At 42.4% G+C, this 18,219-nt stretch overlaps 1 protein-coding gene across 3 annotated transcripts in view; it reads right to left on the bottom strand.

Moving 5' to 3' along the window:
- Positions 1-18,219, bottom strand: part of ccser2b (coiled-coil serine-rich protein 2b) — a 105,692-nt gene that overhangs the window by 73,519 nt on the left and 13,954 nt on the right. For all 3 annotated transcript variants that reach the window (XM_036573164.1, XM_036573166.1, XM_036573165.1), the window contains one exon: positions 318-1,667. In XM_036573164.1, coding sequence (XP_036429057.1) covers positions 318-1,626 — 1,309 coding nt within the window. In that variant the 5' untranslated portion in view covers positions 1,627-1,667. The remainder of the gene's footprint in view (positions 1-317; positions 1,668-18,219) is intronic.

The raw sequence follows: 18,219 nt of genomic DNA, 5'->3' as shown, positions 1-18,219 counted from the left end.
TAAGGCTTTGCTAGTTTGCACTTGAAGCAAGCATTGAAGAGGAGCCTTCGTTATACCAGCGCTAGCAACGTACCTCCTACTTTGGCTGACGTGATTTTGGGTGACAGACTTTCACTACCTTTATTTTTTCGATGAACCCTTCTTTTTAACACAACCAATCTAATTTATCAGCTGACTAAAAAAGCTTTTGTAAGCTGAATTTGGTCTGCTGGAAGAGGTACAACATCTTTGCAGGGGTTTACACCTCTGGGACCTGAGCTTGACCCCCCCCTCATTACAACCGAAGAAACTGAAGACAGCAACATACTCGGGCCTACCTGTGAGGCCCATTTCTGCCCAGTCTACTGACTCGGACAGGAAACTGTGCAGACTGGTCACTGACGACCCATCCTGACACTGACTGACGACAGCATTGTCATCATCACAGAGTCTGGACTGGTCGTTTCCTCCCTCATGGGCTGGCAGCAGCTGGATCCCACACCCATTGCCCAGGTCATCGAAGTCGTCCATGTACTCTTCGCTCACGTCATTGCGCTCCAAAGAAGAGGTGGAGGACAGAGACATGTCCTCTGGGACCTCCAGGGACAGACACTGGATGACATCAGTATCCTTGGCTTCATCTGGAGTGGTTCCAGGACTTTCTGTGGTGCTGGATAGTTCAATTGTAGGTGGAGCTGTTTCTTGAGGGTCCTCATCCCGCTCCACTTTCACCTGGACCTTCCCTGGCTGATCTGTGCGGGGTTGCTTCATGAGGGATGGCCGCATCAGCTTGTAGCTAATCGCTGAAGGCTTGCTGCCGGAGCAGCTGGGCAGAAGTGATTTCTTTAGGGCCGTGGGTGGTAAGGGGCAGCTTGTACTTGTTATTGTAGGCTTGGCTCCTCTCTCACTAGCTAACACCAGAGACGGCTGAGTGACCGGAGACCTGGCCAGCGGGGACTGTGCCAGAGGCCTAGGCAGCTCCTTCGCCAACTCCGCTGCCCGGTTAAAGGAAAAGGAGCGGGTCAAGGGTGGACTCGCAGTGGTAGTAGAGCTCTTCAAATAGCTAAAGCTCTGGGAACGCACCACATTCTCCACCGAGATGGACTTGAGGCTGTCGCTGGACTGGGACAGTGGGGACGAGGAGGAGCCCAAGCCAGGTTTCGGAAGGCCTGAGCCGACCCCGTTCACACCAGCCCTACGGCCATACAGCGGCTGGCTTGGGGAGGGTTGTTTGGGTGCAGCTGTGCGTTGATTGGCCCTGGTGGTCTGAGGGATGGTCCTCGGGCTGGTGTTGGTCACAGTAGGGATGGAACGTCTGGCCTTACCCACCGGGACAACAGAGGGCTTCCCGATCTCTCTAACCATGACTGCAGAGCGCGGCTGCTGCTGGGATTGGAGGCCCACACGAGGATCATCATCCGTTACCTTCTCTTCACCGTCCCCCTTTCCCTTCTTCCACTTCACAGAGAGGGAAGAAGGAAGTCGAATGACCCCATTCTGCTTTCCTACAGCTGCCCCTTTACCCCCTCCAGAGGAAACAGGCAGGGCAGAACCGTTGGGGAGGGGGTTGGCAGCTGCCGGAGCACGAGAGCCAAACTTGGGCAGTCTGGAGACCATGGTGGGCTGCTTGAGGGCCGTGTCTTCCATCGGCCACCTCTCCCACCATGGGTCTGAGCACAGGGGTAGAACTAGGGAGAGAAAAAGAGAAAGAAAGAGAGAGTTAGAGCCATCAGGCAGCATTGCTAAGTCAACACGAGGCATTGTGAAAGGCTTTAGTATAAACTGCAGGAGCCTTTAGTGCAGCATCACCTTGCTCTGTGATTAATGACTTTTAAATGCTTCTGCAGTAACAGGGTTTCTTTCATGGCAGTGGGCTGGACTGAGCTCAGCCGAATCTAAACTCTTCATCATCCACACACACCCAGATATTAAAAAAATAAATAAATAAAAAAGAAATCTTTGTCCACACCTACACCATGTCCAAAAGTCACTCCGTCCACATGAGAACAAAAAAACGCTCAGTGGGGGAAATAATGCCTCATTAAATTTAATATCATACACTCAGGAAAACATTATGAACGCGCACACTGCAGAAAATACAGCGTGAAAAGCAAACAAAGTAATAGCAGGACGTCACAAACACTGTCGGCTTTAGATAGGTAGGTAGGCAGGTAGATGGATAGACAGACAGACGGATAGACGGATATACAGAAACACGGATATACAGAAAGACGGACAGACAGACAGACAGATCTTTACTGATCCCGAAGGGAAATTGCAGAACTTTGACATGCAAGCCTGCCAGACTTTCGTCACTCAATATTTCACACAGATTTAAAGTCCATTTACTGCCAGAAAACAAAATCTGAAAGAGTAAAGAGAGAAACAAAGCCTAAAGCTTGCTGTTGTGGGGTTGTTCATGTTGCCATGGTTACAGAACTGTCTCTGAAGTGTCCACACAGCCCTGACCAGGTAGAGATCCAGTTTGAACTCCTTTTGCATCATGGATTTAGCAATTATTCCATTTATCTTTAAATTTGACTTTGATTAATGATCATCAAGTTACACATCATTAGAGTCACTGAGGTATTTTTGATGTTCGCAACTGAGCTGACACCCTACTGAACTGCAGTACACTCTGATGCCTCCACACAGCAGTTTAACAAAAAGATAAAGCTAAATTCCAATTATAAACATGTTATCACCCCCAAACTGCTGAGCACACAGTGAGATATGTTTTAGTTCTGCATGCTCAATGAATGAATACAGCGACAGACATGTGCATAACGTGATGCAGCATTTTCAGGTTTTGCATTGACTTAAAACTCCATTCTTGGGTGGCCGGGAGGCCAAAGTGAGGAAAAAAAAAAACATTTTCATAAACACTGAGATATCGAGAAAGGAGCCCGAGTCACCAACCGTCAAAGCAATCAAATTCAAACCACAATCAAACAGCACAGTGCCAACCACACCCTTCTCCACCACTGACACCCAGAAAGCAATGACAACACCTGACTGTGACACTCCTTAAAACCCCACCCATACATCCATGAAATCATCCAACACTTAATCGACTCCATGAGAACTATAACGTGCCCAAAGTGCTAGAAGGCCAACGATCTCAAACCATGATGTTTCCAGCCAGGCATCATGTGAGTGGCCATCATGAAAGAAAACTGAATGAAGGGGAGGCAGACAGTAGACCGCACCACCAAAGCCCAGGAGACGACGACTCAAGGACAGAGTGATCCTCAAACAACCCTAACATTTCTTCTGCGCAAGAGCCAAAGTCTCACACCACAGTGCATCATCCCACTGGCTGTCCCAGAGGGCCAACGTATGACCAAGCAGAAACATCTAGATATCTTCAACAATCTGAGAAAACAAAGTCTCTACTCAGTCTGAGAATGGCAGACCTCCTCCTGACCAGATGCTGGAGGTGGCTGATGTTGGGAGCTACAGATGCTCTACAGTAAAATCTGATAAGACGTTAAAGAAAGGTCAGAATCTTTACTCAGCTTGCTCCATGTAAGGGAGACCTGGACACGACCCATCACGGTCCAATTCTTGCTAAATAATTTTCAAACTATTTGAGCAAAACGAATACTTTTTTAATACAATCAACCAATACATTTCTGCTACAAATAAAAACTTTGTTTCTACCACCCACCGTGTGTGAAAGGTTCACCCGGAAGTGGAGGGAGAGCTGATAACTTAAGTGGGGTTAACTTGCAACAGGGTGAGGCGCTGGTTGTAACAGTTGCTTGAAAAGTCTGGCAAACATAGTAATGAGCTTCCCAGCCTACATTCACCGATCAGGCATAACATTATGACCACCTCCTTGTTTCTACGCTCACTGTCCATCTTCAGCTCCACTTACTATATAGGTGCACTTTGTAGTTCTACAGTTACAGACTGTAGTCCATCTGTTTCTCTGCATACTTTGTTAGCCCCCTTTTACCCTGTTCTTCAGTGGTCAGGACCCTCACAGAGCAGGTACTTTTTGGGTGGTGGATCATTCTCAGCACTGCAGTAACACTGACATGGTGGTGGTGTGTTAGTGTGTGTTGTGCTGGTCTGAGTGGATCAGACACAGCAGTGCTGCTGCTGCTGCTGCATAGGCCTACATCTGTAGTAGGCCCATGTTTTTAATTAACCTGTGAATAAAGAGTTCCAAAAAATTAACTGTTGAATTTACACAGAGGGGATATGGAGCTCTGTCAGCGTTCTCTTTGGGGGTCTTAGTTGTAATAGTGTGTTAAAACTACCTCCACCATGCTGAGGCTGTACTTTAGCCTTTCTAACTCTCACTGTGAGTTGTTTATATTCTTCAAAACAGTGCTATAGTACATTCTCCAACAGGGCTGTTTCTTGCTGTAAGTGGTCTATGCAATAGCTTAGGGTCCAGAAGGTCCTGCAAGCATGAAATGTGTTGTTTTTCTTGTATCAATACATTTCTTTATTTTCTATACAATTCAGTAGATTTGGTTTTCCTATAGTTTTTTATGTGCCCTTGTTCATCAAAGTTGTGTTAAATCTGATTGCAAAAGTTCACAGACAGTTTTGTCATTTACCAGTTTCATTTTTGGCATATCTATACAACAAACTGACGCCTGGTAGGAGTGCGGACATTTGAGCATCATAGCTCAATAACCTGAAAAAAGGATTTGTGGTTAACTCACCAAAACTATTATCAACATCATGTATAAAAAAACAATAAAAACAATAAAAACACTCACCATAATACTAATAACTTGTGCACAAGGTAATCCAGTACAAAAGAGGATGTACTTATTTTACATGCTCACTGTTATAAACAAATGCTGCAACTATTCCATGTTCAATTTAAAGACATATTAAACGGTGCTTTTGTTTTACGCTATTGACTCCACCCACAAAACAAAACACAGCTAGTGTAGGAGCTTCTCATACACTGCAATAATACACACACACATTATCTAAGCTGCTTATGCTCCTTGGGGGTGCTGGAGCCGATTCCAGCTCTCATTGGGCAGAAGGCAGAAAACAATCGCCTGACTGCATGTTTTCTGACTGTAGGAGGAAACCGACACAGACACGGGAAGAACATGCCAACTCCACACAGAAAGGACCTTGGTGGCCCGGGCGGGGAATCCAACCCAGGCCCTTCTTGCTGTGAGGCGACAGCACTACTACACATTCACATCACATCATTTACCGTCTTAAAAGAACTAAGGAGTTTTGTTTATTTCACATTTTATTTTGTCCAGTCGTCGTAAATTTAACACTATACAGTTTGGCCAGTAGGGGGAAGCAGTTCACTCACTCAAACTTCAAACTCCACCTCAAACTCTGCCTAAGAGCACAGCCACAGGTCGCTGAATGCTGTCCTTTTATTGGCTCCCTCCAGAAACGCCAGCATGAATTAGGGCGTGCATCATGCAAATGATATGTAAATGAGGTGCTGTCAGGATGGTGCTTGATTTTACGCACCGAAGCTAACTGCACCGGAATCTCCGCTCGTTTCTACATCGTGTATGAATCAGCAGAAGAGTAGTTTGTACATCAATAAAGATGGTCACATCTGTCCTCTTTTAAACACAACTTTTTTGATATCGTTAACTTTTCTGATCAAAATGAATGAAGCGTTCATTCTTTTCTATTCTTGTCCACTTAAAATATGATTGAGGTGACTCAAAATTAACTGGCCACCAAGAGGGTACAAAAAGAGTCTGAAGAGATGTCAACAACGTTAAAAAGCCATGTTACATAGCATCCTGTGTTAGTTTGTGCTCTTCCCTAACTGTAAATCAGTTACTCTTCGCAGGAAAGCCTCAAAAACTGCTTAAACTGTTTTCAGCCTAAAGGCGAGGCAACTTGACACTCCTACGAGCGACGCAGTGTTGAATAGCTGACTCAAGGTCAGATTCATAAACAGAGCTCAAAACATTGTGACAAGCTCATTTTTTCCCCAGACCACATTAACATAAGAGTTGGCGGTGCTCAGAGAGCAGATCTGTCAGAAAGTCTCCTGTTTCAGTTATGTAATCTCGTCAGGAGGATGACTAAGGCATCCTCTGTTTACAAACGAACCGGCACCAGCAACACAAACTGAGGCTTTCACGGAAGAGAAGCTCCTGATCTGGACTCCATGTGCAGGTTTAGGGCGTCGCTGCAGATCAAACACTGATGGCACGGCCCTTAAAAAGAACCATCATAGGGACTACAGTAACGTACCTGATCTCAGGATGGAACAGACGGACAGCAGAGAGGCTGCCAGAGGGATCAGTGCAGTACAGGATGCTCAGATTTATGGCCGCTCTCTGTTAAAAGCCACTCAGCAATCAATAGAGCTCCATTTTCAGTCCAGAGAGACCTGCTGACCATAGAGTCCGCACAACATTCGTGTACGTCATCCTGCTTTAGCATTCTTAAGTACTATTTGGACAGGAAGGGTTTTCCAGACTTGGGCCCGTAAAGAAAATGCTACCAAAGAACGGCTAACGTATATGACCGATTCACACAGGATGATAGATCTCAGTAATCTGTCCACTTGAGATGCATTTGCACAGCAAATTCAATACATTTTTCTATATAGCAAAAATTAATATGTTGGCATTATTGAATTTTCAGTTTATTGGGGCCTTCAGCCTTATAAGGTACCAACAATCTGTGCTTCATAGGATCCCAAACTAATGCTCTTTGTGCAAGCTAACATGCTACACTCTAAAAAAGATGGTTCTTCAAAGGTTCTTTAGTAAAAAGAAATGGTTCTACATAGAAACATGAACACTCAAAGAACCCTTTGCAATATGAAACATTCCTCAAAATAATGGAGAATGTGCTATAGACAGTTCTATAAAGAACCTTTTTGAAAAGGGTTCTATGTAGCACCAAAAATGGTTCTGCAATTTTTACAAGCTTGACACTGGAACAATAGAAGAACCCTTCTTGGTGCTATATAGAACGCTTTTCAAAAAGGTTATATATAGAACCATCTATAGCACACTCTCCATCTGGCTGTAGAACCCCTTCATGATGCTGAGAACTCTTTAATCATGCAAAGGGTTCTTTGAGTGTTCATGGTTCTATATAGAACCTTTTTGAAAGGTTTGAGAACAAACTTTGAGGATCAAACGTATTATTTAGCGCAAGAAAAAGCAAAGGAGGATGAATCCTCATCTTCAAAGAAGAGAAAACCTGACAGCCACTCTAGGTTCTACTACACCCTTGGAAAGGGAGGGGTGAGGGAGGGGTATTCAGTTGGTTACAATCTGAAGCTTCACCACTAGATGGCACTAAACCTAATGCACTGCACCTTTAAGATGATCTAAAAGTGGTCTATGATGCTGAAACTACTCAACCACTCTTGTTAACCCCACAGAAAGAACTAGGCAGGGCATGAGATCACACGTTGTGAGTGAGCGCTGTTTTGTATCTCCATTTTTGTCGTTTTGTTTTTTTTATTTTGTCAGAACTTGAAAATGCCAGTACTCAAATTTCATAATGAATGGACCAACAGAAAAGCTCCAAAATTACCTGGAAAAAAATCTAGCTCTATGAACCTCCATTCAAAGTTATGAACGTTCTTCCTTCTCCTGTGAAGTTACCGTTTTGGAGATATGAGGTTTTGTTCCGAGAGCAGCGATATACTCCCAGTTTGATCTGTGGATGCCTGATCGGTGCGTCACGCTTCGTGAGAACAGCAGAAGGTCCTCCACTGCAGCATCTCAAGGTCAGTGTGGGACGGCCTGATGGATGGAGCGGTGCTGTGGCAGTTTCACACTCCACAACTCTGACGCCTACGTCTCCCTGACAGCCACACAAACACTACAGCAAGAAGACAAGCTTCAATACACAACATCTAATATCAGTCACTTGTAAAAGCAGGTGAAAATCACAATTGTGTCCTTTTCAAAGACCAATTTGTCCACAAGTGTCCACAAATAGCAATAATTACAGCTCTTGTTCGACTTAAACTGGATAAGCTTGCCTATGACACCACGCTGAGACATATGACTCAGCTAAGCGCTGTGACAGCTCCAAGGCTTAAGTGCTGATCTCTATACGAGCTTCACCAGTTATACAGACAGGTGGCCTTGTTTTAATGAAAGAGGCAGAACAATAAAATAAAGATAAAGATAAAAGTAAAGGTTTTTTTTTCCACTATAAAGCACAATCAGCTCTTCATAGCCATTAAAAATGACATGTGAGCCAATGACATGGCATGCATGTTTTCTTCTCCAATACATATATATATATATACATATATATATATATATATATACATATATATATATATATATATACACACACACACACACACATACATACATATATACACATCTACATATATACGCACCCTACACTATACTAATAAGAGTCCTTGGGCAAGACTCCTAACACTATCTTCGCCTACCTGTGTAAATTGATCAAACTGTAAGTTACTCTGGATAAGAGCTTCTGCCAAATGCCATAAATGTAAATTGTATGCAAAAGTGTGAACACAGTGCATAATTCCTATCCATATATCAAGATCTTGGAAAAAAAAATAACACACACATTATATAATGTGTCATAACTTTCGCACAGGCCACATTTCATGTTTTATTATAACATGTAGCTTTACCAGGGGTGCCAAAACTTTCGCATGACCAAAAAATGCCAGGTGGTGCCAACCATCCAACGTTATGTGGAAATTATGCAAAGTACTTAAAAAAAGGTGATTTACTCACATAAAATTATAGATAAAAGAGTTTGGCGTCTATGTTTTAAACCTTAAATAACATGTTGAAAAGGATTCAACTAATTGAAAAAACCTTACACACCAGCAAAGGACTTTTATTTTGACATGCCTTTAGAAAAAGAGTAAGCAGGGTATTGCACCATAAAGACGACCCCAGATGACTTCATGGTGCAATGCTGAGGTCAACAGCCCTTTCACAAATATTGGAAACTTTCCACAGAGTGAGCTATAATCGGCAACTACACGTCAGGTCAGACAGGGTTAAACGGTCAACGTCGTCCTTATGAGGTCACAGTAACAGCTGTATGCAGCTGCAATAAGAAGTGTTTAACCTAGAAATTCATGCTTAAGCGGGTTGGGGTTATTGTACAAGTAATATTTGGCTCAGCAGAAATCAGAAGTGTTGATATTGTACCACTCCTATTCCCACTGACCTCAAAACGGACCGTGAGCTGGCCAGGCGCACGCAGGGTGACCCACATTCCCCTCTTCCTCATGCTCACCTCAGGGCTTAACCCTAATCGAAGCCCAGAGCGGACACGTCCAGAGCTCCACGCAAGCTGGCATTACACTGCTCCAGCCCTGCCCACCTCCAGAGGTCAGAACAGTGTCAGATCCAGCAGCCAAGACCTTCTCACCCAGATCAATCAAAAACCCTCCATATAGAACATTTTTGTTTTTTAAAAAACAGGGACCCCACATTAAATGACAACTTACACATTGTACAAGAAACTAGTTTACTTTTGTGGGAAAGTTTCCTGCTGGAGATGCGAGAAAAGCAATAAAACAAGTGTCTCTGTTGCACTAATAACACAATGCTTCACACTACCAGTGTGGGAGCCTCAGGGCCTCCTAGGTCTTCTGACAAATAAAAAAACAAAAAAAAAAAAAAAATTTTTAGTTCATTTATTCATTCAACAGAATCACAATGTTTGCTGCATGTACTGTAGTAATTCTCTTATTCCTCTACTAAGAATTGGTTTGTAGGTTACAAAAGGTTACAATCTTTCTCAATGGCTGCGTTTACCCGCAAAGATTTTCGCCCATCCGATTAAACACATTCCGATTATAGATTAAGACTGAGATGTTTATATGCACTCCAATCTGATGGACATTCTCCGTTTACATGCTCACTACAAGTAATCTGATCCAAGATACGCTACCATGACAACAAGCATCACGAGTCCAGTCAGAGTGAGATGAGCAGCAGTGAGCAGTGCTTGTTTTTAATCACTTTAAAATGATGTCAGACTCAGGAAAACGTCCTTCACATGTCCTTATTAAAGAAGGCCGAGAGGAAGACGTCGTGTTCTGAGACACGTAAGCTGGACGTCCGTCCCACCGCCGTCTTTTAAAGATCAGAGCATAAACTTCGTCTCCCCTGCAGACCAGTTTCTGCTCCGCCATATTGAACAGTGTATTCCGATTGAGGCGTATACATGGACGTATTCTATTCCGACTGAGCTATTTAAGCAATAGAACGCGAGAGGTAGTGTGTTATCGTGAAATAACTTCACGGCTGTGATTTGGTCACTGTAGATCACGATAACACACAACCTCGAGTGTTCTATTGCTTTTATACAACAGTTAAATAAATAAAGTAAGAAATTAATAAACTGGGTCGTGAATGTGACATTTAATGTGTTTTAATGTTCGCAGTTCCTTCACCAAATTATAGTTCCTTAACAAGCAGCTTGTTGCTACGTCAGAGTAACAAGCTCCGCCCACTCGCTGCACAGCCAGCAGTTCGTTCTCCAGCTCCTTACACTAAATTCCCAAACTGTCATCACCACTGAGCTTTTCAGTCGGCAGCTGTGACAGAAGAACAACTAAACAACCTGGAATCAGCCAGAAATGAACCCAATACCATTCGCCAAACGTGTAGTCTGATCTTCAGAGTCTGACTAAATCAGACTGAGCCATAAAACTGCCACAATATCAAGTTTAGCTCAGTTTTGTCCATTTTTGCCAGATCAGTATTAATGTTGTTTTGTTCCAGCCAGTCTGTAAAGCATCTTACAGCCCATTTAGTTTGGCGAATGGTGTTGGGTTCATTTCTGGCTGATTCCAGGTTGTTTAGCTGTTCTTCTGTCACAGCTGCCGACCGAAAAGCTGCTCAGTGGTGATGACAGTTTGGGAATTTAGTGTCGTCTCATCTTCAGAGTCTGACCAAATCGGCTGTCGGTCAAACGTGATCTTAAATGTGTCCGTTTTCTGTTTGTGGCAAAGTAAGAAGTAAAAACGTTCAAATGGCTTGAGCGTCTGCTACAGCTGTCAAAGTTGTTGCTTAGCAACGGCGTCTCAGCGGAGTGATACAGTGTTTGTGGAAAAAAACGTGCTGTTTTTAGAACGCTTCTCAACCAATCAGTTTGCGCGGCCGGAACTAACTGTTGTATAACAGTCATACTATTAATGGATTATCAGGTTGCATGTAAACATGGCTAATGGAAAAAAATGTAACACTTCGCCCTGCCCCTCTATCTCAACAAAACACACTACGCCCTAGGCGTGAACGCACAAAAAGGAAGGGTAAGGGCCAAGGGGTGGTAGGGGCGAGGGGTAAAATGGAATTGGGCCTAAATCATCGGTTATTCTAATTGAGCTAACATGCTAATCTATATATCTTACAAAAAGTGCACCCAGTTTGTTACGAGATGCAGAGGAGTTTAAAAGCATCAAGCTTCACTACAAGCGGCTGAACCAGTTACAACAGTGTAGGTGCTGAGAGGCCTAGAAGATTCTGTCAAACCCAAACAGTTACAGCGCTAAGCTGCACCAGGAAGCACACAAACTCATTAAATTCATTAAATTTTGATTATGTCTGGGTTTTCAGTGCCTCTGTGCCAGCAAGCCGGCTCTTCCTCTTCATCCAAAGAGCATTATCAATGGGAAAATGCACACTGTCTCGGAAAAATGGCCGCACAGTGACTGCACTGAACACACAGCGCATGGAGTGTAGCATGTTTAAGCAGCCCATGTCAAGATTTTTTTGATTTTACCCTTATTTAACCAGGGTAATCACACTGAGATTAAAAACCTCTTTTACAAATGAGCCTGGGCCAAGAGGAACACCACCACAACCAACAAAATCAAATCAGAGTCGAAACCGAATTAAAAACAAGAACAAACAGACAGATACACGTCTTTAACGAGTGTGTTTACATGCACTCAATAATCCAACCATAATCAGATTTCTAAAATTATCAGATTATTCAAATGGTCATGTAAACAGTATACTCTGACCTAGAAATCAGATTAAGAAACCTGATAAAGAGAGCTGGAATTTACCTCAGTAATCAGATTTCTCAGCGCATGTGAACTCTTACTCGGATTTCTTTCACAATTCTCAGTCTGCACATGTGCGAAAACAGACAGTGGCACCAGAAATAAGCGAGATGGCAGCAAAACACTTTGGAGCGACGGTTAAACCAACTACATTCTCGACAAAATGAAGGTTGAAGGTTAAATAATCTTCATCTTCTAGATGATGTATGTTCATATTTTCAGGTAAAGTGGCGCAGTGTTTTTAAAAAGTTTGATTTTACTTTAGGTTTACGTCGCGTCTTCTTCTGTGAGTTTATTGGCTGGTTGTAAAGCAGAAATCTGATTACTGTCTGACTCATGCAGACCCGGAATTTCCCCATTATCTGATTACTCAAGGGCATGTAAACGTGTTGATCAAATTACTGCCTGATTTTCTGCAGTTATCGAATTAAGTGCTTGTAAACGAACTCAATTCCCTTAAAAACACTCGAGGAAATTAACAGCTCCGATTTCAAATGTTTTTGCAGATCATTCCACTCAGACGGAGCTCTGTAACTAAAAGCTGCCGTGCCATATTCAGACCGTACTATCAGAACGTCCTCCTGAATGCAACTATTAGAACGTAAATTGCATTTGTTGATATGAATGCAGACAAATATGAAGGAAGCTGACCAATAATCTCTGTATAGACAAAAACTATCCAATGAATTTGTCTTAACACTGAAAGTGGAGGCCAACCAACCATTTCATAAAGTTCACAGTGATGAGCTGAATATCTAGCGTCTGTTATAAATCTAATGCAGAATGATAAACAATCCAATGAATGTAATGTTGTCTTTCAAGTTGACCTATAAAAAACCTATAAAAAAGACATTACATTCATTAGACTCTGTTTGAATTACATAAACATAATTATGTGAATGTAAATGAATTATTTCTCACTTTCTTGATACAAATGAGTTTGTTGCGGTGTCGTACTGTTCACTCCACCATCCATACGGCACACTAAGCTGCAAAGACTCATCAGTTTTCTGTGATGACAGAAAAACCAACACATTTAAATATATCCAAGCCCATTCACATTATTTATATATATATATATATATATATATATATATATATATATATATATATATATATATATATATATAAATATAAAAAAATCAGTCTTAGAGTCCATAAAACAACAAAAACATTACAAATTAAAAACAAAATGCGAGACAAATGTTGGATATGAGCTCTTTAATCTACATTTTAAATGTTACTATTCAATAGAATAATATAAAATAGTAATTTTTAGACTTTTTCAGTATTTAAAAGCAACTTGGAAACAAAGACATGATTGCAGGGTTAAAAATTAAATCCTAGCTTTATAACTTTACAATAATTTCTCAACAAATATTCATCTTAAGGTTTAGCCTGACTCTGTAAATATGAAGATTCTAGATATGCATTTTAAAGCTAAATGAATCTAAATACATAGCTCTGGTCATCATTCTGGATATATCTAATTTACATGTTGTTCCGCTTCCTGGTAATTAAGTTTATATCGGAGACATTTTATATGCACCTGCATTAAAACTGATTGGACGGATGATGCGATTGGATTAAACTAGCAAAAACCGGCTTATAACTGTTTAGAAAAAAATCGTCGGCATTGGACAGCTGGTTATATTTGACAGCTCGGCGTGAAAAAGTATTTGCCCTGTCACTACACATTTGTCACAGATCTTTAAACACATTCTTTTACAAAAATACTTCTTTCGTTTAAGGAGGAAAAGATATCCAGCATGCACAGCATCCCTGTGAAAAAGTAAGTGCCCCCTTCAAATCAGTCACTCGTTTCAGCAGCAATAACTTCAAAACTGCAACCAACGTTAGCTATAATTTGATATCAGCTGTTCACATCGCTAAAGGAGTACTATACGATTCTCGTTGCTATTTGAACTCAACAGCGAAACAAACACACCCCTCCCTTCAGTGCTCCTTCAGAAGCTCCACCCCAAATTCATGGACGTGGCCAACATGCTTTTTTATCTGTGTGGCCATAAAACCCTTCGCAAACATTGTACAGACAAATACCATGATATAAGGTTAGAGCGAACAATGACACAGCAAGTAATGTAGCCAACGTTAGCTAGGCTGTGGGTTAGCAAACTGTCGCTACAGTTTCTGTGGCAAAGCTAACCAGTTAGGCAGCAGTTAGGACTACAATCCGACACCTCAGCTTCTTGTTCGAATTTTCCCGTTCCGCCTTAAATGGTGCTCACATAATGCTATGTGGGCGGTCACTGTCTGGGGAGGGCAAAACAAAACGTGGGGAGGACAGGCGTTTTCAGAGGGCAGGACTAACATAAATGCGCAGCCGAACTGGCTACGCAAACCAAAACAGAGAAGCTTGGATCACACACACACAGAGGGGGCGTGGCTTCATTCTCCACTCAGCACACTGTTGCTCCACTATGACTTCGAAAACAGTTGTTTGCTGATATATTAATTCACCTTTAAATCTGGTTGATTTGTTGCTTGAGTAACTATGAGGGGCGAGTGCATGCATTAAGCAGAAAACACACCGCAGTTACTGCTTGTTTGCTGAATTTAACATATTGGAAATCAATAAAACAGGAAAGGTAGCTTGTGCAAAAGTAATAGCATGTTTATATTTTATCAAATAAGCAGAAATCGTGGACTAAAATGCAGAAAAATGCCATATTTACACCTTGCTGGTAACTTATTTTCACCTAGAAAATCAACAAAATATGTCATTTGACCAGGGGTGTCAACTTTCATACGACAGTAAACAACATCTGCGTTATATTAGAGGCATTTTATGCAACCACAACAAAACTGATTATGTATTAGTGTCTAAATTTTCACAGTGGTAATGTAGGTGCTGGTATTTAGCTCCAGAGACCCTGTTTGCAAATGGCAACATCCACCACGGCTATCAGCCCTACATTAACCTGATGTGGTTGATGCCATTTCATTCGCTCCAGTCTGAGAGCCTACGACGTCCGCCCCGGGCCAAATAACCCCAGCCTCAACTCCATCAGACAGGAGTACAGAGCCACAAGAGAAGAAGATAAAGATCAGGGCTTGAGTGCTCAGCTGAAAAGCCAACAAGGCCATTATCAGTCCTACAATGGGACATTATACGAATCCCCATTCTGAAGATCAAAGAGCGACTCGATTCTGAAAGGCTGTTTCTGAGGGCGAGGCCTTTACATGGCTTTACAGAACGACCAAAGCAAAGCCTTCACCTCTCCAAACCTGGTTTCTGAACCGAACGGTAACGGCTGCCTTCGCGACCTCACGTCCAAATGCTCAGTGACCGAAGGGTCTCCTCATGTACCTGTGTTTGTCTAGCTGTGTAATGAAGCAGAAGCCCTGGAGGGGAAACGAATGCTAAATCAGCGCAGCCCACCGAATTCAAGACCCAGATTTCATGCATGTCATACATGTTTCCATGGTAACACATTACATCACGTCTGACCGCCCATCACGTTTGCCCTGGGGATGCACGGACAGACGGAGAGACCTACTTTAACTTCTGTGATGTGAGCACTCAGGAGTAGGCGAGAGTGGAGTCTCAGTGGTGGAAGACAATCCGTAATGTTATTATCGTTAATAAAATCACTACAGAAACGGTTCTGTTAGCCACAGCTCTGTACCGGGTCTCTTCTTCCATCTACTGCTGGTTATTGTGCTGCTGGGTCATTTAGACCATGACATTTTATAATAATTTCCAATATTTCATTCATCTTTCTGTAAAAAGCCCTGAGATTTCGTAACAAATATGGAAAGTGCAATATAAACAGATTCATTATTAGCAGTTATAGCAGCATTATTACATGGCAACACCATGCAACGATGATCATTAAGTGAAGTCCTTAATAAGTGAAGTACTAAGGACTGCACATGTAGGCTAATGAAGGTTGTGTGGTCAAGTCAAGTGTCGTAGCCCCAAATCATCAAATGACCTTCAGCAAAGAGCCGAGCTGGACCAGTGTAAAAACTGCTATGATCAATAAGCAGCTACTGGAAAGCGGCAACATCAGCTACTAGAATTATGGTCAAATATAGTCCAGATAGTCAGAAATGAAAGAGTTCTGGGGTTGGACACGAGTTTGATCCCAAGCGATGTCCAGATTCACACGGTTCTAGCATGTTCACCTCATTCACGCTGTTCCATTCACAGAATGCTTTCCCCTTTAACACTGTTCTAGAATGTTACCCCTGTTCTCACTACTGCAGAATTCACTCTCTACAGAACTCTACTGTTCTGAAATTATATACCTGTTCTTACTGCTATAGAACATTTTCTCCCTTTCACACGAGTCTAGAATGTTATTCTCATTCCCATTGTTCTAGAAATGTTCTCTCCGGTTTACACTACTGTAAACTATTATTACACTGTCCTGGAATGTCTGCTCCTACTTACACTGTTCTAGAATGTTCTTCACGTTGACAGTATTCTAGAATGTTATTCTCATTCACATTTTTCTCTCCGTTTTATACTATCCTAGAACATCTGCCCCCATTCTCAATGTTCTTGAAGGCTGGCTAGCATTCACACTGTTCTAGAATATTGCTACCATTCAAACTGTCCTATAATGCTGGCTAGCATTCAAACTGTTCTAGAATGTTAGGGCTAATCTCACTGTTCTAGATTATCTGCTCCCACTCTAGACTGTTCTAGAATATTCTCCCCATTCACACTGTTCTACAACGTTCTCCCCATTCAAACTCTTCTAGAATGTCATTCTCATTCACAATATTCTAAAATGTTCTCTCCCATTCACACTGTTCTACAATGCTGCCTAGCATTCACACTGTTCTAGAATGTTCACTCCCATTCACACTGTTCTACAACGTTCTCCCCATTCAAACTCTTCTAGAACGTCATTCTCATTCACAGTATTCTAGAATGTTCTCTCCCATTCACACTGTTCTAGAATGTTTACTCCCATTCACACTGTTCTACAACGTTCTCCCCATTCAAACTCTTCTAGAACGTCATTCTCATTCACAGTATTCTAGAATGTTCTTTCCCATTCACACTGATCTAGAATGTTTGTTCCCATTCACACTGTTCTAGAATGTTGGCTTGTACTCACACTGTCCTATAACGTTTATAATGTTTCCCCTCATTCACAGTGTTCCAGAACATTCTCACCATTCACACTGTTCTAGAATGTTGGCTTGTACTCACACTGTCCTATAACGTTTATAATGTTTCCCCTCATTCACAGTGTTCCAGAACATTCTCACCATTCACACTGTTCTAGAATGCTATCATCCATTGCCCCGGCCTAGAACCACCCCCCAAACACTCTTTTCTCAAACATTCCAGCGTCCGCTGCTAACATCAGAATGTTGTTGTTGGGCTGGTGCGCTCTGGCCTTCAGAGCCAGTCTGTTCAACCTTCTTCAAACACAGGCACCCCCCTACTAAAAGTGCGGGAACAGAGACGGAGCTGTTTTACCGAAGGCTGTATGCTCAAGACAAACGGCCTCCAGTCTCGCCTCAGCCAGCTGAGTCACTCTACACCGGCAAACAGGAACCTCACAGTGAGCAAGCACCTCTGTTTGCTGGTCTCAGGCCAAAGAGTGAGCCTACAGCAGGAGATATGCTGAAGACAGATGAGTTTAGCACTATGGGTGAGTCCAGCACCGCTGCACTGCTGGCACAGCGAGCCCAGGTGGAGTCTGACACAGGGACTGTAACAGTTTCATCATATACCATAACATAAAGCCCAAGTACCACTGCACTGTTTCATATGTTAATCACTACAATGTAACAGTAAAACGGTTTCAACTGTTTTTAGTGCTCTTTAAACCTTTTCTCTCTATTTGAACAGAACACTGTTACAGTTTTGGTATCATGATAGGACATTTCCACACTATCACATCCCTGGTGTGGTGTTTGCTGTAGGAGTGGAACCAGAGCCATACCTTTGATTACTGAATGACAACAGGCAGCCGAGCACATCAGAACTACGAACCGCCCCAGAGAGTCGGCTTTCATTAAGAAATAGGGAAGAATCTACACTCTTTCTGTGATGACACACAAACATTTACTCAATGTCTCATCATGTGTCATAAGCAGAACTATGTAGAGGTGACACATATTCACCTGCTAACAATGCAGTGTCTCTTTTCCAGAACAGAAAAATCAGCAATATACAACAAACCAGAGGTGCAGACTCAAGTCCTGAATTCGATGACCTGAGACTCGACAAAATCCAAAAG

Source organism: Colossoma macropomum, unplaced genomic scaffold, assembly GCF_904425465.1.
Source record: "Colossoma macropomum unplaced genomic scaffold, Colossoma_macropomum, whole genome shotgun sequence".
NCBI lineage: Eukaryota > Metazoa > Chordata > Actinopteri > Characiformes > Serrasalmidae > Colossoma > Colossoma macropomum.
The sequence above is the reverse complement of the archived record's forward strand: the minus strand, read 5'-3'. Positions and strand labels throughout refer to the sequence as shown.